The sequence below is a fragment of the Fistularia commersonii genome, chromosome 7 (assembly GCF_037954325.1).
Source record: "Fistularia commersonii isolate RoL2024-O1a breed Wild chromosome 7, RoL_Fcom_v1.0, whole genome shotgun sequence".
Classification (NCBI taxonomy): Eukaryota; Metazoa; Chordata; class Actinopteri; order Syngnathiformes; family Fistulariidae; genus Fistularia; species Fistularia commersonii.
Window position 1 is genome coordinate 9,564,991 of NC_141290.1, and position 20,063 is coordinate 9,585,053.

Here is a 20,063-nt window from a genome sequence, read left to right on the forward strand (position 1 = left end):
GCCAGGGGTGAAATAAGGACGGATCGAATGAAAAAGATTTAAAGAAAAAATAGGAAAAGTTAGGTATGTACAGTTTGGGTCTGCGATGTGTTCAGGCGCACCCTGGGAAAACTTGGCAGCTCTTGAGTTGCGACTGAGTCGATTACCCGCCTCCCGTCCCCATTAATGGCCACCCATAAATTCTGAAAGGTTTTAAGTGGCTCATCTTCACGCCGCAGGTCTATTTACCGCCTCACCGAACCTGTCGTCGACGCCGTCTTGCGAGCGGCCCCAATTTGGCTCGCGTCTCCAAGCGTCATCGTCAGATTTTGTCGTGGGCAAAACAGGAAAGAGTTGAAAATGTTAGCCTAGCATCCCGGCAAAGCTAAAGGCAGAGACGCCGTTGCAGCTAGAGGAACGCCGCGAACCGTCTGGCACGCCGGAACCAAAGCCAAAAATGCAAAATATTGATCAAGGTCGCAGCACATGATAGCTCCGCTCCTGCGTCAAGTCATCGCTCGCACCTTTGAAATGGCCATTTTGATTCAGTTTGGGCGTTTTATCACGTCTGCCAGCGGTGCATGCGTGTCGCCGCCGCCACCGACTCTGACATAATCCCACCATGTATCAGTTTACGGGGTATTACATCACTAATGCTAACGCTGCACCGGCGCTAATCCCCCCCCTTCCTGTGTGACTTCAGAGCGACATGGCGGCCCGACAAACACGGGCTTTGTGGGCGGCTGATAAGACGGCCCTCCGTGGAAAAAAAAAAAAACTCCGCCCGTTGTCGACGTTGGGCGGGCGGGAATCGGCAGCAGCAGGATTATATGCCTGTCAACGGTCCGATATGCTCTGCCAGGAATGCTTTGAACGCCTTTTGAAACAAACAAGCAAACAAACAAACAAACAAACAAACACCGCCAGGCTGCAGGCGTTGGGGGTTGTCATGTGCACACACACACACAGACACACACACACACACACACACGTCAGAATAGAAACACTGCAAACAAAGCAGTCAGGGTCTTTTTGATGGTTTCTGGGGGGTTTCGGGAGAACTTTGTCCCTCCCAGATGATTCAGTAATATCCAAGAGTGTGTGTGTGTGTGTGTGTGTGCAAGCAAGACAACGATATCACTGTGAAGCACTTTTGCAAACTTTTACAACTCTGAGAGATTCAAGAGACGCTTTGGAAAAACAACACGCCTCTGCAGCCGCTTGTTTGTCTAAGCCTCCCCAGCTGTCACAAAGCTGTGTGTGTATGTGTGGAGCAGGGGGGGGATTGAGGGTGTGTGTGTGTGTGAGTGTGTGTGTGTGTGAATCAATTAAAAATCACTTGGAGGACGGCGAACTCCAGGGAAATCTTCTACAAGGGGCGGGGGGTGAAAGACGACCTGTTAGCCTGCCACTATTTTATTGCTGTATTATTACACTGATGAGATCCATCCAAGATGAGGATGTATAGACACGCTGTGTGTGTGTGTGTGTGTGTGTGTGTGTGTGTGTGTGTGTGTGTGTGTGTGTGTGTGTGTTTGTTTGGCAAGGTTGGAAAATAATATTAGCATGTTTCTTTAGAAATGTGTTTGTGCAGATGCAACCATTCACCCTCATTTACATGCTATATAGAGACATTCAACCAACAACTCACAGGTGATATAGAGACATGCAAACATTATTTGATACATGCAAACATTCACTCTCTCATTTGCACGTCGGAGAGAAATACAACCATTCATCCTCTCATTTGAATGTCACATAAACATACAACTATTCATCCTCTCATTCATACGTCAAAGAAGTGCAACCATTCGCCAAAATTCCAGAGAATATGCTGCTCCGCCGGGAAAAATTCATGTGTTCATTGATCCAGTGGGTGATAGATTTATTCGTGTACAACATCCTGACAAAAAACAAACAGCTTTAAATACCAGAAGGACCGTCTGAGTAGATTTCCGAGAAGACGGGGCACTACTTCTCACGGGAAATGGTTTGCGGATTTCAAAATAAAACAGATGAAACCGTAATATAAACTTAACGTCACACTGTGACAAGGAATCTCCAGAACAATCCAGACCTCGGAGCTCCATCACTGGTAGCTGCAGGACCAGGACCTCGGCGTCACCAACTCCCAGAAACCATCCTGTCCGGAAACAACGCACTTCAACAACACTTTTGTCGCTCTACATTTTATCTGCATGCATTTATAATCATGTAATAACCCCTTTTTTTTTAACACAGATGACACTTCTATATTTAGATTGAGAGAGAGATTCCTCGTAGAGTAAGCATGCCGAGCACATCTGCCCCCATCTGCCGGTGAAAATCCCTCCGGCCACATCTGCACATGCGCCTGCACGTGCACGGTGAGCGTCAATGAGGCAGCGAGAGCAACGGGCTGTGACGTCCTTTTGTAGTCCGGAAGATGCAAACTTCCCCTGCTATAGCTTGGGACTTGTAGCCCTCGAAGGACCCAGGGGGCGGGGCCTGCAGGGCTGGGCGATTCTGATTGGTCGAGCGTAGCCTCTGTGTTTTTCTTATTTCAACTCAGGGGGAAATGTGTTATAAATGTTCTTCGAACCGGGTTCTACCCAGACACCTGTACAGAAGCCAACTTCTTCTGGTCCTTCTACTTACGGAACTACTTGTATTGCTACCCTTTGACTCACCGAGTGAGTATTTTCAGTCTTTGGAGAATTGAACGTTTGTAGTACTGCAAGGTCACTCACCTGCAGGATCCAGGTTAAGCTAGCAGTCAACATGGTGTTTGTATTTGGTCGCGTAGCTGTTACTAGCGCATGCGGCTTTAGCGGCAACAACAACGGGGAGGGCAAATGATTGACAGGCGGGAGGGCACCTACCCCTCGGCGAGGACAGTGGATCTGGGCGTACCACTCCTGGCAGTACAGGCACACCTGCACGCCCTGGCCGATGAAGAGGCACGTCCACATGACTACGTTGCAAAAATGACTCTGCCGCTTGTCGTTCATGGTGAAGTTGAAGGCCACTGTGGGTTGGGGAAGGTAGGCGTGGGTGGGGATTCCTTAGCACGTATTTTTAGGGACATCACCGGTAAACCAAACTCTGCGCCTCACCTCCGAAAATCCCGAAGAGGAAGAACATGACGGGGTAGAAGAAGCCGAAGCCCATGGCCAGGGCGTACTCGTGGACGACGGCGGAGACGATGAAGACGGAAAGCATGGCGGCTGTCTTGAACCTCCGGTTGGACAGCTGGGGGTCCGAGGAAGAGGAAGGAGGTGACACAGGTGTACCCAATGATCAGACATCCAACATGAACACAACCCCGAACCAACGCCGGTGTCCGAGGGTGGTGCAAAACTAACAACAGAGTAACCAGCTCACCCAGAGGAAGTCCCTGTAGCCGTAGTAATAGAGCCAGTCATGGACCACCACGTTCCAGGTGCGGTAGTAGTTGGCGAAGGACGTCGAGTTCCACCAGTCCTTTAAACGGACGACAGGGGGGTCAAGTGTGTTCACGGTTCTCGAAAACAAGTCGGGCGCCCTCGAAGACCCGGATGTTTCCAGAGGGCAAGGTGACGAAGGTCCTGCAGCTCATAATCGGCAGAAAGGCCGCTCACCACACAGAGGAGATCCAAACATTCACCCTCACATTCGCACCAATGGAATGGACCTCCTGACTGCTGGTTTATTAGCAAGCTAACTTCCAAGACTGACAAAATGTCCCAGGGGAAACTCATTAGCTGCATCACCATGCTAGGGCCAATCCTAGGTGTCACTGGATGAAGGGCAGGGTTTAACCTTGATGGGTCAGCTGTCAGTCATACAGAGATGTCCAACCATTGTCTCTTGCTGAAGAGAACCCAGGCAGGAGAACATGAAGGAACCTTCTTGCTGCTTCTAACATCGGTGTCAGCCACTTTGGTCTTCCCAACCAATATTGCTAATTATTGCTAATTTCCCATAAAGTAACAGTGCGTGATGAATGGATGAATTCCCATTTTTCTCAAGTTATGGATTCATTCATGATCGACAGACATAATAAGAGAGTCCATGTTGTTGTTCCCTTCCCTGACGCATCACCAGCTCTGGTTTACGGGACAAGTTCTGGATCTCCACGCCTGTCCTCACGTCATCGATCACTTATAGTGAGCCTGAAACACCCGCCAGTCCCTCCAGACCCACCTTGTAGAACATCCTGTCAGCGAATCGAAGCAGCTCCCCGAAGAGGTTGAGCCAGCAGTGGAGGAAGGCGAAGAAGCAGAGCAGGAGGAGCATGATACCTGCAGGGGGAGGTACTTCTTAGCATGTACTGCGAGGGTGACGGGCGGCTGCGTACCCATCCAAAAAGGAAAGTACCCGGTAGTATGGAGTTGAAGACGGCAAGGACCAGCTTGCGTTTGCTGAACGTCTGGAAGGTCTCGGACCTGAAGACGGGCACGCACAGTCGCACCAGGATGAAGTAGCCGTAGAACAGGCAGCCGAAGATCTGGCAATCGGAGGAGAAGCAAAAGTGAGCGGCGGTTCGGAGGAGGGAGGCGGGGCTTAAATAAAGATGGCAGAAGGCTCCTCCTACCATGGCCAGGGTCACAGCGACGTACTTCCATCTGATGTGGGAGTTCCTGCAGAGATACCGCAAGGCTCTTCACTGACGCAGGCTCTCCTTTTGTACTTTAAGCACCTCAACATATTTATGGTACTCCTTGAGATTTACCGCTGCATGTACTCCATTGCAGTGCTTAGCCTTGGCTCTTTCCCCTCCTCTCATTTTTACTTTTATTAGTTTAACGACTCGTCTTTTTTTATTTTGTTTATTGACGGTGACTCTTTGCTCCACAAACCTGCTTCCGAGGACATCCCCCCGCCATACAATCGGCCCTAAATATCATTAGCTCGCGCCGGGTTGGTCGTTAGGTTAAAACAAAAACCTGACCATAACACTTTTTATAAATACAACGTATTTGTTGGATTTGAGGAAGGCTAGGAAATTTCAGCACCCATCTCCTGCGCCTGGCGGACCGGTCTTACCGGGGGTACGACTCCCGGTAGATGAGAGTTGGACAGAACAGGAAGTAGAGGTAAGTGGAGAGGGTCGGGATCCTGGGAGCCTCACCTGGAAAGCCGAACCATATTTCAGATGCCGAATTGTTTCTGTGGGAATCTTCAACGGGGGAGGGGTTGTTGAGGAGTGACGCGAGCGGCGCGTACCTTTCCTCGGCGTGAAGTTCACGACGGCAGGTGCGGTTTCCCTGATGAAGGAGTAGCTCTTCATCAGGAATCGGATCTGATGACGAAAAGGAGGGTGGGGTAAGTGACGGTCACCGGGTTAGCTCAGATAAAGGTATCAGTCACAGAAGGCCGCCGAGAGTTTGACCTTTGAGTTCTACATTTCTCCTGCTAATCTAATGGGAAGTTTATGACATGAGAGCTCGGAGAACGATACGTTAGCTGATATGAATGCTTTCCGGTCAATTCTATCTTGACAAGCGGTTACTAATGCTAATGCTAATATAGAACCTCATTGCAGATCCCCGCCGTAAAGGCCGTTTTCCCCCACCTGCTCCAGGATGACGATGAATCGCGAGGCCGGCGGCATCTGGTGCTGCATCACCATGTAGATGGGAAACACTCCTAACACACAGGTCTGCAGGGCAGCCAGGCCCAGGCCGGCCCCCAGGGACAGGGCCATCTTGGAGGGGGCACTGTGGTACAGAGACCCCCAAAGTCCAAGAGCGTAGTAGGGAACTAGCAGGGTGTAGGAGAACATCAGCATCCAAACCCAGGTGACTGTGGACAGCTTCCCGAAGGCGTAGAAGAGCAGGTCAAACTCCAGCACCAACCTGGGATTCAGAGGGAAAACGTAAAGTGAAGCTAAATCATACGCTAACGAGAGCTAACCAAACAGCACACTTTAGCTTTCAGCTAGCAGTAGCTACGTATCGCCAAACTGGGATTCAGAGGGAAATGCAAGAATGGCGCAAAAATCATGATCTAACAAATGCTAACCAAATGACACGCTTTAGCCTCTAGCTAGCGGTAGCTGTACGTCAAAATGACTCGTACCATTATGTTTTAATCTCTTTGATATTTCACCTTAAAGATGGCGTTTGTTTGTTAGCTTTCAGCTAGTGTTAGCTGAGCATCACCAATCTGCGATTAGGATGGAAACGTAGAATGACACCAAATAGTAACATAACGCATGCTATGCAAACGACACGCTTTAGCCTTTAGCTAGCAGTAGCTATGTGTCAAAATGACTCGTACCATTCTATTTTAGTCATTGTTTTTCACCTCAAAAATGGCATTTGTTTGTAATTTTCAATCAGGCTGCTATTATTAGCATTCACTAGCAATTTCTTGCCAGTGTAAAGTGAAGGTCCCTGGTTTGGGTGCAATGTGTAGTTCTACGCAGTGCAGTACCCATTAGCTTCCAGTGCATGAAAAAATTATTATGAAATATCAATACTTATTGATCCGGACAAGATGAAATTCAATTCAAAACAAACAAACGAACGAATAAAATTGACATTAGACTTTGCAGCGGGAATTGATTGAGTATTCTGAGTACACAATGTGAGCAAAATCGTTATTCTCCTCAGAGGGAGGGGTTCTTACTGCTTGGGTTCCTCGAGGCGCAGAAGAAGCGTGAGGAGTAAAAATGAGATAAAATCATCAGCCAGAGGAAAATGAATTGATGGGAGGCGTCTGTGAATGTCAATTCGGCCGGGGCCTAAACCTGCGTTCCTACCTGCCCTGGTCGATGTAGTCCACCACCAGCGTGCTCAGGCAGAAGACGAGCAGCACGGCGATGAACATGTGGTAGATGGTTCGGATGTGGCTGATCTCGAACAGCTCGCTGCCGCAGAGGAAGAAACAGAAGGGCCCGTATAAGATCAGCTTATCCAGAGAGGGTGGGAAGAAGCTGCAGCGGGCCTTCAGGAGATCTAGATATTGTACATGAAGGGGTACCGAGACAGGAGCTGTGGTTGTATGAGGGCGTCTGGAATGGCGGGAAGTATGCTAGAGTGGTGCAAGACATGTATGACTGCTGTGTGACAGCGGTGAGGTGTGAGGCAGCTGTGGCAGAGATGTTCAAGATGGTGGTGGGAGGGCATCCGGGATCAGCTCTGCGCCCCTTCTTGTTCACTTTGGTGATGAACAGGCTGAACAGATTAGGTTAGACAGGAATCCTCATGTTTGCGTATGACATTGCGACCTGTATTGAGAGTACGGAGCAGGTGGAGGAACATCTAGAGGTGAGGGTATGTCTTGGAAAGGGGCAAAAAGATAGTTAGCCAATCGAGACAGAAAACTTGTGTGAATGAAAAGGATACTGGTGGAATGATAAGGCTACAGGGAGATGAAGAAGGCAGGGGGCATTTAAGTATCGAGGTTCAATAGTACAGAGTTTAGAGAAGAAGCGGAAAAACAAGCAGCTTGGAATGGGTGGAGAAGAGTCAGGGGTGATAAAGCTGGAGGCAGCCGAGATGAAGATATTGAAGTTCTATTTGGACTGACGATGAAGAGGATCACATGTGAGATGCTCAAATATTTGTCAGCCACTGGTTGGTTGGTTTTAAAGTTGCAATTCTGTTTCGTGGTGTCCCTTACTTGGTATTCTGAGGAACTCCGTGTGTCCAACTTTCCGTAAACGGTATCTTTCATCACATATAAGCTGACGACATGATGTTTTCTGGGTTATGATTTTAACAAACCAACACTCGTTTGGTTGAATCTAGACAACTTCTAGCTCCTCCTGCTCAGTTTCAATAACACCAAAGTTTATATAATCATTTGGCAGACTTTACACACATCAAGTTTACAGGGTCATTAAATTAGCATTTAGCATACTCTCTGCTATTAAACAGTCAACTTAGACAAGTCACCTTCCACAGAACAATGACATCAGTCCACAGTTGCTGCCATGATACCTTATTTTGTTTTATGCGTCCACTATAAGCGCTCTGGGCCTTTATTTTGAAACGCAGCCCGGCTCCACATCCCGCGGCAGGCCCAATCGGTCGCCGAGGTCGTCCGATCAATTTTTATTGGCTGTCCCTCAAGCTCATTTGAAAGCCCTGACGTGACTGCCCTTTTAAATCCGGCAAATCTCTTTTGGCTTCACTCAAAGGCTACTTACATAAATACTACTTAGTTGTAGTACTTCCTGCCTGTGCAGTTATTGCCGTGCTGCTGCCAGAGGTTCAACATTACCATAATTGCACTACGTACTTTAATAATCATGACTTTTCCTGTGATTTCTTTCTTACTATTGAGTTCCAGGTTTCTTGATGAAATCTATTGGCCTGTCGATGAACAATGAAGTACAAATACACTTTTTCCTACTTTGTCGTTTCCATCAGACAAGCTGTCAGGAGCCTCTGAGTGAGCGAGATAGTGAATGAGTGAGCAAGTGAGCTTGAATTCCTGGTACCATTGAAGGTCAGGAGATGAGCAACGTGTTGTCAAACACCGCATTTGCATCTCTATATGTCGTTTGAATGTGAGGGTGAATAGTTGTAAGTCTTTATATGACGTGAATAAGGGAGTGAATGGTATTTGTCTTCATGTCGTATGACTAAAGGGATGAATGAGGGAGTGACTGTATGCTTACAATGTATGACATCATGAGAGGATGAATAGTTGTATGTCTCAGTACAACGTGGGATTGAAGGATGGACAGGGATAGATTCCAGCCTCCCCGCAACTCCGAGTGCAGGATAAGCGGTATAAATAATGGATGAATGTATGAATGATAGCATGAAAATGGTTCAAAGATTGATGTCCAGCCTTACAGATAAGAGGTGCCATGGGGAGGACACTTACTCCAGGAGTGACACCCTCGCCGTGAACACCTTGCTGTTGTCCATCCTGTGACGACTAAAAAATGAAAAAAAAAAATCAAACAGAGACCCAAACATGTTGTTGGTAGCATCTTGCGTGATCCTTGTGTGTTCCTTTGATTAATGACAGTAATAAAAGAGGTCGCATCTTCATGCTGCTCACCTGGGTTGAACTGGTTTGGCCGCCTTGCCATTGATGGCAGTCGGACCCTGGAACGGTTCGGTCAGAGTTTTGTCCAGGATTTGGTGGAGCTGATCCTGGACCTGCTCCATGATCTTCACCTTCAGTCTCTGGTGAGAGAAGGAGAACCAAAACAAAGGTGGCGACAGGTTTGTGGTTTAGCCTTGAGGGGCGTCATGTTCACGGCTTGTCGACAAGGATGGATCTCCGTGGCGGCGTCGCACCTGCGTGTGTTTCTGCCACCGCTGGAGATCTTCCTCCAGAGCAGGATGAAGACCCCTGTCTGCAGGAAAATCAAGAAACACCTGCTATAGTTGGCACAAGGTACTACATGTACTTCTGCAACTTATGTCCATGTACAATTCCAAAATAATTTGTTTTAGCTTGACTAGTACAGCTGTAGTACCACGTAGTTCAAGTACTTTCTGCAACCAACTGACAAAATGGCTACTTGGCTTCATCCTCTGCATAAGGTATCCAAAAAATACCTTGTATAGTTACATATACTGCAACAGAATATGGAGTATATCCTCTTGCTGAGTACTGTTGGTAACTGTACCGTAAGCGGAGAACCCATCGGGTTCGCGCGGCTCCACGTTCCTGCGCTTCAGCCCATTGGGCGGCGATTCTTCTGTCTCCATTTCAGTCTAACTTGGTGACGCCAAACGTAGAAGTTCGGCCTTCCAAGTGATGGCTCACACGAACCGGAAGCTCTTGATTTTACCTCTGTGGTGAAGGAGAAGGACACGGAGCTCCTGAAGGAGGAAACCGTCTGGAGACGACGAATGGATCTACGTGTCGCCGCCTGGAAACAAAATATAAGCGAAACAGAAATTACCAGTCGATCACATTGAGAGACTGCATGATTCCCTGAACTTTGAGGAACCCCGCTCAGATACATGGAGACTCCACACAGAAAGGCCTCCAGTGGGAATCCAACCTGGAAGGCGGGGGTGCTAACTGCCGAAAGCTCAGGTGAAGGTAACCACGGTTCAGCGACCGGCGGTTACCTGCCGGCTCCTCCGCTGGACGGGGAGTCACCTCGGTTTAAGCTGGATAATGTAAACAGGCGATAAGCTCCGCCGGTCTGTGGAAGTCCAGTGAGATAAGATGCACAGCAGAAGGAGAGGCAAACCCCCGCCCCCATGAAGTTCCGGAGAAATGTCAACATCAGACCAAGCGCCGTACAGATGTAGCGATTTGACGTGACGCAGTGCTGACTGTGCCGGAGGCAAACACTGGGCTGATAACACTGGGTCACGGGTGCTTCCAGGTTTGTTGGTTTGTCCCACTTTTCTCCTTTTCCTCACCCTGCTCCCAAAACCCGGCTCCTGCCCCACGACCGCCTTTCCGCCCTAGGAGTGTTGTTCTCTGCGGAGACGACCTCGAGCTCCTGATGGATGTTGCCTGCGTCTCCGGGGAAATCCGATTTCTAGATGGGATCCTGCGAGGAAATCAGGCGGCGGAGACTTATTGGTTCGCCCTCGTCTGTCACTTTAATAGGTTCTGAAGGGTTAAGCGAAACCCCCGTCCTGGAAATTGAACCCGCGGTCTCAGCGGAGGCGTCAGGTCACTCATTGCCATCCCTCCTGGTATGACTCGCTCATTCCGTGCATTTCAGGACATCTGGTCGATGGCCGCCCCGCCGGGGTCCGACAGACTAACCCTTTGGCACTGCAGGGACCTTCTGGACTTCAGAGAACATTTTCCGGAATGACGCTGGTTTTCCATGTATTCAGACAGCAGAGGAACCAGGAACAGTGGACCTTCAGCTCCTAGAAATATTTTAGCTCCTGCTCCAAGGCGGGGTCTTTTTCCAAAGGAACTCACGTGATCGAGGTGATTGGTGGTACTCATAAACCACGCCTATAACCAGATCTTTCTTGTGGACCACAGAGCGCCATTTTTAAAAGTGACGAGGAGTTCCAAGCTCTTCTGGACTGCTACGCCTCAGAGAGATTCGCAGTCGGATATCTACATTTTGGCCAAAATAAGTGAGGAGTTAGCTAACGGGGTTCTTCACAAGGAGAAGGGAGAAGATAAAAAAACACCCCAAACCATCTGATGGTTCATGGTCACTTTGTGGCAGCTTCCACCTCCCATGTTTTCCATGTTGTCTTCTTCGGTATGTCTTTGCAGGCGGTGCTTAAGGTGCGCTCGCAGATGCTAGCATCACACCCGTCCCTACCGAGGTCCTTTATTGCCTTTGAGAAAGCGACGCTAAAAAGTTCCCCTTGGAGAAGGAGGGTAGTTCCTGGAACATTAACAGAACTGGATAGTTCTTGGAACTGTTCTGTCCGAAAGTGGTACCGGATAATTGCTGGAAAGTTTACTAGACTAATAGTTATCGGGTACAAACGTTAAAATTGGGGTGATTCAATCAAGTCCCAGCCCCACGTACAAGTTAGTGGCAGATACTCACAGTTCACTGCCCTCTGGCTCCGTCTGGGTTGGAGGTGGGCGGAGCGGCAACGTTCTCCACTGACGCTTCCCGCCGAGACTCCCCGGGGAGTCTTCGAGTGTATGCTCGTGAAATTTTGCGATCCTCTCTCCTTTTCTAGGCTGCCCGGCTGCACTTTGCACCCCTCCTCCCCCCCCGGGTTGTCCACCTCCACCTCCTCCTCCCAACCACCACTCCAACCTTTGGCGACTGAGGTCAGAAGGCTCAAAGTGAATCAGCGAAATCTTGCGCAACGTAATTCATTGCCTCGGCTAAAGGGAACGATGGGTTGCCATGGAAACTAAGAGGAATTCCAGAATCGGTGGGCGGCTGCGGTGACTCTCGGCCGAACCAGTCGAGGTTGCCAGGTCAAATAAAAAAAAAAAAAAAGAAAACCTCGGAGGTCCGACTTGTACTCCCATCCGTTGTTTGGTCGCGGCTGAAAATGCAACAGCAACAACAACTTGCATAAATGGCTCACAAAGGTCAACGCGTTGATCTCCCCTCCGGCGAGTCTCTGTGGGAACAAAACGTCACGGAGGAGTTTGGCGGCTGCCTCGGCCCGAACGAAGGTCAGAGTGTAACACCTGGTCAGGAGTTTCAAATAAATAAAAGGTTACGTAAGCGAGTCGCATTTATGACTAGTTTATAACCGCGGAAGAGTCGAGAGGTCGGACATTTAGAATCCAAACCTGATTTAGACATCGTGGGGAGAGGGGCGCCATTTATTACGATTTGTTTACAGAAGGTGAAGCTGCAGGAGTCGGCCCCCCGCCGCCCCGACGCGGCCCTCCTTATTGATCTGTTTTGGACGAATGTTCTCTTGGTCAAAGTTGAGAACGATCTCTCCTCACCACAACACTGACCTGGTTTGACTCGGTTCTCCTTGTGGAGGTCGACTGACGACTCGAAATGATCCTCAGGTGTGAAAACATGGAGCTCTATTACTGAGGGCCTTTTGATTGACAGGTCCAGTTTAAGCCCCGCCCCTTCACGACAGTAGACCAGCAACGGGCACAGCACGTGCACGCTGTCCGTTCATTCATTCATTCATTCATCGTCCACATTGTTTATCATGGACGCTGGGAGGGGGAGGAGCCAATCACAGGTGTCCCTGGGGCAAGAGGCGGGGCTTAACACAAGCTGGACAACTGTCAATCAAGAAGAGACATCCAAACATCCACCCTCTTATTCACGCCTGCGGACGATTAAGTCTTCGATAAAACTGCTCACTGATTTTGGAGATTCTGGAGAGAACCCAGGAGGGAGAACATTGGAAACAATCCAAGCACAAGTACATTGGAGAACCTGGCGGGAGAACATGGAGGATCCAGACAGAATTAATCAGCCGACTTTTTTTTTTTAGGTGTCGGAGGAAGATGGAGAACCCTGGTCAGGAGACCGTGGAGAGACGACACAGAGAGAGAACGCAGGCAGGAGAACCCGGCGTCCGTCCACCATCTTTATTGAGGAAGTTGCAGGAGAACCACCACGTTCCTCAGCAAGAGGGGAAGAACCGCATGCACGACAGGAGAAGCACAAGAACCTACACTTTTCCTTCTTCTCATTCTTTCCATTACTCCTGCATGGTCCTCTGTTTCTGCACTAATCATCTCTCTCACACACACACACACACACACACACACACTCACACACACACACACACGTGGGTTTCAGTCCAGTCACATGATCAGTATTAATATTATTTTCTTCGAGCTTTTAATAAAGTGCTTATGCATGTGTAATAAGCTAGATGGATGAGAGTTTGGTTTTACCCGGAATATTTTGCGCACAAACACACACACACATACATACACACAAACACACACACACACACACGTATATACACACAAACACACACACACACACACAGTAGCGCCATTATCACATATGGCACTCCCCTCCTGACTGGCTGATCAGGAGGTCAATAGGGAGTCTTTGTGTGTGTGTGTGTGTGTGTGTGTGGGGGGGGGTGTGTGTGTGTGAGCAAACAGACAGATAGTTGACAAAGTGCTCTGTGTGTGTGTATGTGCGTGTGTGTGTGTGTGTGTGTGTGTGTGATAAGACAGCTCCTGATAACCCATAGTAACCCCCCCTGGGGGGTGGAGTTCAGATCCTTCCCTGCTAAAAATAGCGTAGCAGATGAGCGACAGGTGAAAATAAATAACAATCTGGATCATCAATAATCAATATTTCTCTCGAGCTTCATCCGGACGTAGAAAAATAATCCTCCTGTTGGGGAGAAGAAGGAGGAGGAGGATCCTAGCGGAGGAGGAGCTTCACGTGGAGATGCTACAACATTCAGTTTGAGGACAATCCAGGGGGAATGGGACCACTGTGTGTGTGTGTGTGTGTGTTATCCTGTGTGTGTATCATTGTATGTGCATATTATTTGTGTGTATCATTGTGTGACTGCATATTATTGTGCATCAGCATGTGTATGTGTGTGCGTTAGTGTGTGTATATTATCATGTATGTACTCTGGTGTGTGTACTGCATCAGAACATTGCATGTGTGTATCATTGTACATGTGCACTATTGTGTGTGTGTTTTATTGTATGTACAAATATTTTGTACATATTGTGTGTGCATTGTTGTGCGTGCATATTATTGTGTGTATAAGGATCGTTGCATGTGTATTGTTGTGTGTATGTGTATTATTGTGCACATGTATTATTGTGTTTGCGTGTGATTGTGTGTGTATGTGTGTTAGTATGTGTAAATTCTCATGCATTTATATTATCGTACATGTGCATTGCGTGTGTTTGTGTATTATCATGAGTGTATAATCGTGTGTGCATATCATTGTGTGTATGCATATTATTGCATGTGTGTATTATTCGGTGTGTGTATTATTGTGTGCACAGAATTGTGTGTGTATCATTGTGTGTGCATTGCTGTGCTTGTATGTATTGCAAGTGTGCATAATTGTGCATGAGTATTGAGGTGTTTGTATATCATTGCATGTATGTCACGACGTGTGTATTGTTGTGTTTGTGTGTATTGGTTGTGTGCATTATTCTGTGTGCATGCAGTATTGTGCGCATCATCTTGTGTGCATATTATGGTGCATGTGTGTATTATCATGGTCCCTGTGTGTGTGTGTATCATTGGATGTGTGACTCATTGTGCACATATTAGCATGTATGTGTCACAGTTAGTCGTGTCAGGTCATCAACACACACACACACACACACACACACACACACACACAGTGGGGGGGTGCTCTGTCCTGCCCTCATCCTTGGGGGGCAAACAGCGCTACCTAGCGGTAGCATCCGGAATTGCACATCAACCCGTTTTCTCCCTGGGGGGGGCGAGCTCGAGACCAGACCCCCCCCCCAGCAAAACAGTTCAGGGAGGGGGGGTGGGGCGAAGGGTGGCTCCAGGGGGTGAGGAAGAGGAGGATGGAAACACAGAAGAAGAAGAAGAAGAAGAAGAGGAGAAAGGAGAAGGTGGTCGGCAGCATGCAGGTTCACAGAGGAGGCCTCAAAAAGAAAACTGTCCGCCTGGAGGAGGGGAGGAGGAAGAGAGAAAGGGAGGGAGGAAGAGAGAGAGAGAGAGAGAGTCAGTGTCAGTCCAACAGATCTCAGAGAACAGATGGCAGCTGAAAGCCCGGCGCTGCCAGAGGGAACTCCTCCACCCCTCTTTGCCTCTTCCATCCCTCCACTAACTTCCCCTCTCCTCCATCCCCTCCATCCCCTCCATCCCCTCTTCCACTCCTCTAACTAATCCTTTCCTCCGTTCCTCTACTTCTATCCTTCACTCCTCCCCTCTTTTCCTCCTCCACCCCTCCGTTCATCTCCCTCTCCAGCAGAGCGGCAGTCTGAAGGATCCTGCTGCTCTTTTTCGTGGGCGGCCATTTTTTAGTATTTATTAACGGCGGATTCAAATTCAGGAAGCCCTTCCAGAAAAAAAACGGGCCGCTCCAAAAACAGACGCCATTTCTCTCCCGGCGGCCATTTTTAGCACGGAAGGTAAATAAATAGAGACGTGGCGTTCCCTCTGGCTGCGTTCCCGCCGCTATCGTCCACGACCCTCCGATCTACACTCCGATAGCGTCGTTCGCGGCCCGGAAGCTCCGCCCCCGCCTCACCTGCTCAGGTGCATTAGCTCGCCGTGGCCTCCGGTCGCAGGCGCCGCAGTTTGTTCGGGTCCTGATTGTCACAGACGTCGCTCCTGGGCGCCGAGTTCACGTTCACACACATGCTGCGTGGGCGGAGTCACGGAGGGTGGCGAGCGTAGCGGCGGCAGCGTTGGCGGCCATGCAAAGGAGGAGAGCAAAAAGCTGTTGAGGGGGAGGGCGGAGCGGGAGCATGCACGTGCATGCGCACGTGCAGCGCGTACAGCGTTTCAAAGAGTTTTTTAACATGGTATGTAGGATTAGTGGCTCATGTCTTGGCATTTTAGCATAGCGTAGCATTTCAGGAACTTTAGAAGAAGTGCACGGAAGTCACTGAAGAACACGCACGCACGCACACACAGACACACTCACACACACACACACACACACCGTGGGCCTTACCTGTTGTCATTGATATCTGTGGTGTTTCCTGCAAACAGAGAAAGGTGTGTGTGAGCAAGCAGGCCATGCACAGTGGGGGGGAAGGGGTGGAAAGAGTGAGGGTGTGAAGACACACACACACACACACACACACACACACACACACACACACAAACACTTCAAACAAATCAGATGGTATGGCTAGAACACCATTGGTTGACTCAACATAAAAAAAAAATAAAAAAACCTGGATCAGAAAGGGGGCCTGGGCTCTGGGGAAGGGGTGTGGCTTCAACTGTTTAAAAAATTGAAACAATTAAAAATAATATTAAACTAGAAGTCAAACTTGATTGTGAGCCAAAACTTTTTTTAACCTTTTAAATTTCCTATCACGCTAATTAACACCATCTCAAGCCCCGCCCCCTTCTGGAATCTCATTGTGCGTGTTGACGAATGAGAAGCCGGCAGGACTTTTCAGGGGCGGAGCCTAGGCGTGAGGTGAATCTGGCCTTTGTGCGTGTTGTACCGCGTGATCATGATGACCAGCCTGTCAGGCAGGAAACACACGGTGGGTGAAGTAGTGAGTGTATCCATGCTAAGTGTTAGCGCCGTTAGCTTCCGTGCACCGGGTGAAGTGGTCTGGATCAAACCAGGAGGGGATACCGGCGCTCATTCCTGTTTGGGTATTTCTAGAAGTCTAACAACCCGAGGTGGTAGTGGTGGTGGTCAGGTCTTCTGACCCCCTGCAGGACGACCAAACCCTCAGAGGTCCCTCCATTCTTTCCATTCTGAAGTGACGGTTCTTCCGCCATCTGTTTACAGAAGGCTGTCGGAGGCAGCTGGCGCCCGGCCACCGCCGCCCGACCACGGGAGCGTCTTGCCGAGCTGTACGGGCGCCAAAGATGTCGGACAGGCGTAACGAAGAGGCAGGACTCGGCTTCCGGTGCGGCCGGGCCGTCTGAGCGAGTCACCTCGCTAGTCAACAGATGCCAAGGTGCTCCTTTAACTCCGTGCTACATCTACTTTCAGATCTCGACAAAAATCAGGCACGGAAGAGGCAGTGCTGTCTGATATTACCGGCTTTCAGTTTCTGCAGCTCCTATAACCTTTCCAGGAGGTAGTCCTTTCCTTGGCGCATGCGGACAGAAGAGGAACCAAGGAGTGTGGACCTCAGGTCCTACTCCGAGGCAGGGTCTTTTTACAGTTCCATAGGAACTCGTGTGACAGAGGCGCTTGCAGGGACTCAGGGGCCGCGCCCATTACTAGATACTTCTTGTGGACTGCAGAAAGCCACATTAAAAACTATCCTGGTTAGATGTTTCCTTGGACAAAACGGTCAGAAACTGACAGATGGAGGCCAAAGCTCTTCTGGCCCGCTAAGCCACAGGGGGTTTCTAGGGACTCAACATTCTGGCCCAAATAAGTGTGGAGCTAGCGTACAGCTTACAGGCTCTTCATGTGGTGAAGCAGTGCAGGGAGAAGATAAATACTTCAACCCTCTGATAGTCCCTGGTTGTCAATTCCATGATCATATAGAAGCTTCCACCTCCATGGTGTCGGTGACGTCCTCTTCTTCTTCCTCTGTGGTTTGGTTTTGAGAGTGGAGTGTAAGGTGGTTGTTGAGCTGCTGGCATCGCACCGGTCCCTACCGTAGCCCCTTACCTCATCTGGACATGCAAAGCTAAAAGGGTCTCCAGGAGGAGGCTAGTTCCTGTAACCAAATTTGAGCTGGACAGTTCTTAGAATTGTCCTGTCTGAAAGAGGCTAATGTCTGTGTCTCCTCCTGTTCTTCTTCTTCTTCTGTGGCTTGTTCTCAAGAGTGGCGCTGGAGACGCACCTCACAGCAGTCCCTACCGTGGAAGCTAGTTCCTGGAACGGACCTGCAGCCGGACAGTTCTTAGAAGCGACTATCAAGAAAATCCTGCTGGGGAGCCGCGTTTGGTCACTGGACGGCAACATCTGATCGCAACTCCTTCCATCGTCCTCTCCTGGTTTGGAGCTCAGAGTCTGTTAACCCCTTGTAGCCCAGAGGGGAGACGTAAACTAAACGATCGGGGTGAACTGGTTTAACAGCCGGGACTCTGTAAGGGCCGATAAAATAACGGTCGAGCGTAATGGCGCGCCTGACAGGATAATGGTGACCTCCCCCCCTCCGAAAGATACCAGTGTAAGGACAAGGTAATTTCGCCTCCGCCGCTTTTAATCATCGGGAGCTCACCGTTTTCAGAGTCCAGCATCTCGGCGGTGGCTGCCGCTGCTCGGCTGGCTGGCTCGGGTGGAGGCCTGAGGATGGAGGCGAGCAATCAGACTTGTGTTTCAGCGAAATCTAATAAACTGGAAAGGAGGCCGATCGATAGTACTGCGGTACTCTTGGAGTACTCTGGAAGTATGCGCACAAGCCTACAAGAATGGGCCTGAAGTTAGGACGAGAGTACAAGTCCTTTTGGTTCAGACTGGTTGGTATGTTGCTACGAGTACATGGAGTACCACTCACGTGTTCTGAGTGCCGCTGCCCTGCGAATCGTCGCTCCGGGTGACGGCGGTCGCGTCGGCGCCGTTCCTGTTGCGGTTGTCTCCGGGTAACCTGAGCTGTGCCTCCGTGGCGGGAGGGGTGGCGGGGACGGGCGGCGGCCAGTCGTCGCTGCCGGGCAGAGCGGCGCCGGGGAAACGGGCGGGCGGGTCGTCGCAGCCTCGGTTGAGGAAGGGGTTGGTTGGGGAGCTCAGCGGGGAGTGGCCCGGACGCACCGGCTTGGCTGAAGGGGGACAGTCGAAGGGAATGAATGCATGAATCTGGGGCAGCGGGAGCCAATCACAGGACACACTTGGACGGAGGGGGGGGGGGAGGGGCTTAACCTGGATGGGTCAGATGTCAATCACGGGGTCTAATTCTAGACACATCCAGCCATTCACTCTCATCATTTTTCTGTAGAGAGGCGGGGCTTAACCTGCACGGGTCACCTGTCAATCACAGGGTCAGCTGTCAATCACAGGGTCGTATATAGAGACGTCTCGCCATTCACCCTCTCATTTGCACCTATGGACAATTTAGAGTCTTCAGGTTTTTGGACGGTGGAGAACCAGGAGAGAACCCAAGCAGGAGAACATGGAAAGAACCCAGGCAGGAGAACCCAGTTAGCTGCTAGAACAGGGACGTTCTTGCAGATGGCTGAATAGAGCAGTATGAATGAAATACAGTAAAACATTTATAAATAAATACACAGAAACTGCTCAGAATTTTTTTAAGCACACACACATTCCTAAGCACTTTTAGTGGTGAAAGGGAATCTGATATATATACAGGACTGTCTCAGAAAATTAGAATGTTGTGATAAAGTTCTTTATTTTCTGTAATGCAATTAAAAAAACAACAATTACTTTTGCATGATATTCTAATATTTTGAGGTAGGATTTGTCAGTTTTCTTAAGATGTAAGCCATAATCAGCAACATTAAAATAATAAAAGGCTTGCAATATTTCAGATGATTTGTAATGAATCCAGAATGTGACATTTTTGTTTTTGGAATTGCATTACAGAATATAAAGAACTTTATAACAATATTCTAATTACAGTCCTGTACGTAGATACACACACACATACATATATATATACATATATATATATATATATATATATATATATATATGTATGTACATGCACACACACGCGCACACACACACACACATATATATATACATACACACACATTTATATATATGTATACACACACACACACACACACACACATATACATACATATATACACACATATATATATATATACACACACATGCCATTAAATATGTACATATATATAAGCTTCAGAAACCCCAGGGCTCATCTTTTGCTGTCAGGTCTCAAGTCTTGTAATAGGTTGAGAAATAGAGCTTACTGATTGTGTGTGTGTGTGTGTGTGTGTGTGTGTGTGTGTGTGTGTGTGTGTGTGTGTGTGTGTCGGAGACAGGTAACAGAGACGAGGGCATAGGAGCATAAAATGGACGTTGCCTGACAGCCAATCGCGGCGGGGAAACACAACAGGGGGGGGCATTGCGTTATCCCCGCGGCGTGCTGCTGCAGAGGCGGCGGCCATGACAGCAAGGGGTGGGGGCGTCCATGTTTGAGATTGAGACACGCCATTG

The 20,063-nt window shown here is 49.1% G+C and overlaps 2 protein-coding genes across 7 annotated transcripts in view; both read right to left on the reverse strand.

Annotated features, from left to right (window-relative positions):
- Positions 1 to 1,847: 1,847 nt before the first annotated feature.
- soat2 (sterol O-acyltransferase 2) lies at positions 1,848 to 11,840 on the reverse strand. 2 transcript variants are annotated; one of them, XM_086149711.1, is made up of 16 exons: positions 11,405 to 11,840; positions 9,542 to 9,787; positions 9,207 to 9,265; positions 8,965 to 9,092; positions 8,785 to 8,838; positions 6,707 to 6,814; positions 5,516 to 5,798; positions 5,167 to 5,242; positions 4,987 to 5,071; positions 4,535 to 4,580; positions 4,318 to 4,447; positions 4,144 to 4,241; positions 3,343 to 3,441; positions 3,075 to 3,210; positions 2,841 to 2,986; positions 1,848 to 2,122 (listed from the first exon to the last, which is right to left on the reverse strand). In XM_086149711.1, exons 2-16 carry the CDS (start codon positions 9,621 to 9,623, stop codon positions 2,069 to 2,071), a joined length of 1,584 nt encoding a protein of 527 aa, XP_086005837.1. In that variant the 5' UTR covers positions 9,624 to 9,787; positions 11,405 to 11,840; the 3' UTR covers positions 1,848 to 2,068. The 2 variants fall into 2 exon arrangements, with proteins under 2 accessions (XP_086005837.1, XP_086005838.1); XM_086149712.1 differs by lacking the exon at positions 11,405 to 11,840 and adding an exon at positions 9,993 to 11,173.
- A 1,030-nt stretch (positions 11,841 to 12,870) lies between these two features.
- The window catches only part of kif5ab (kinesin family member 5A, b), a 45,811-nt gene continuing 38,618 nt past the window's right edge, over positions 12,871 to 20,063 (reverse strand). For 3 of the 5 annotated variants that reach the window (XM_086149691.1, XM_086149694.1, XM_086149693.1), the window contains 5 exons: positions 18,421 to 18,679; positions 18,145 to 18,209; positions 15,948 to 15,975; positions 15,519 to 15,631; positions 12,871 to 14,931 (listed from right to left, as the gene is read on the reverse strand). In XM_086149691.1, the coding sequence (XP_086005817.1) occupies positions 15,532 to 15,631; positions 15,948 to 15,975; positions 18,145 to 18,209; positions 18,421 to 18,679 (452 nt within the window). In that variant the 3' untranslated portion in view covers positions 12,871 to 14,931; positions 15,519 to 15,531. Of the gene's footprint in view, positions 14,932 to 15,518; positions 15,632 to 15,947; positions 15,976 to 18,144; positions 18,210 to 18,420; positions 18,680 to 18,871; positions 18,979 to 20,063 lie in introns of those variants that run through there. The other 2 variants (XM_086149696.1, XM_086149695.1) reach the window with 2 other exon arrangements.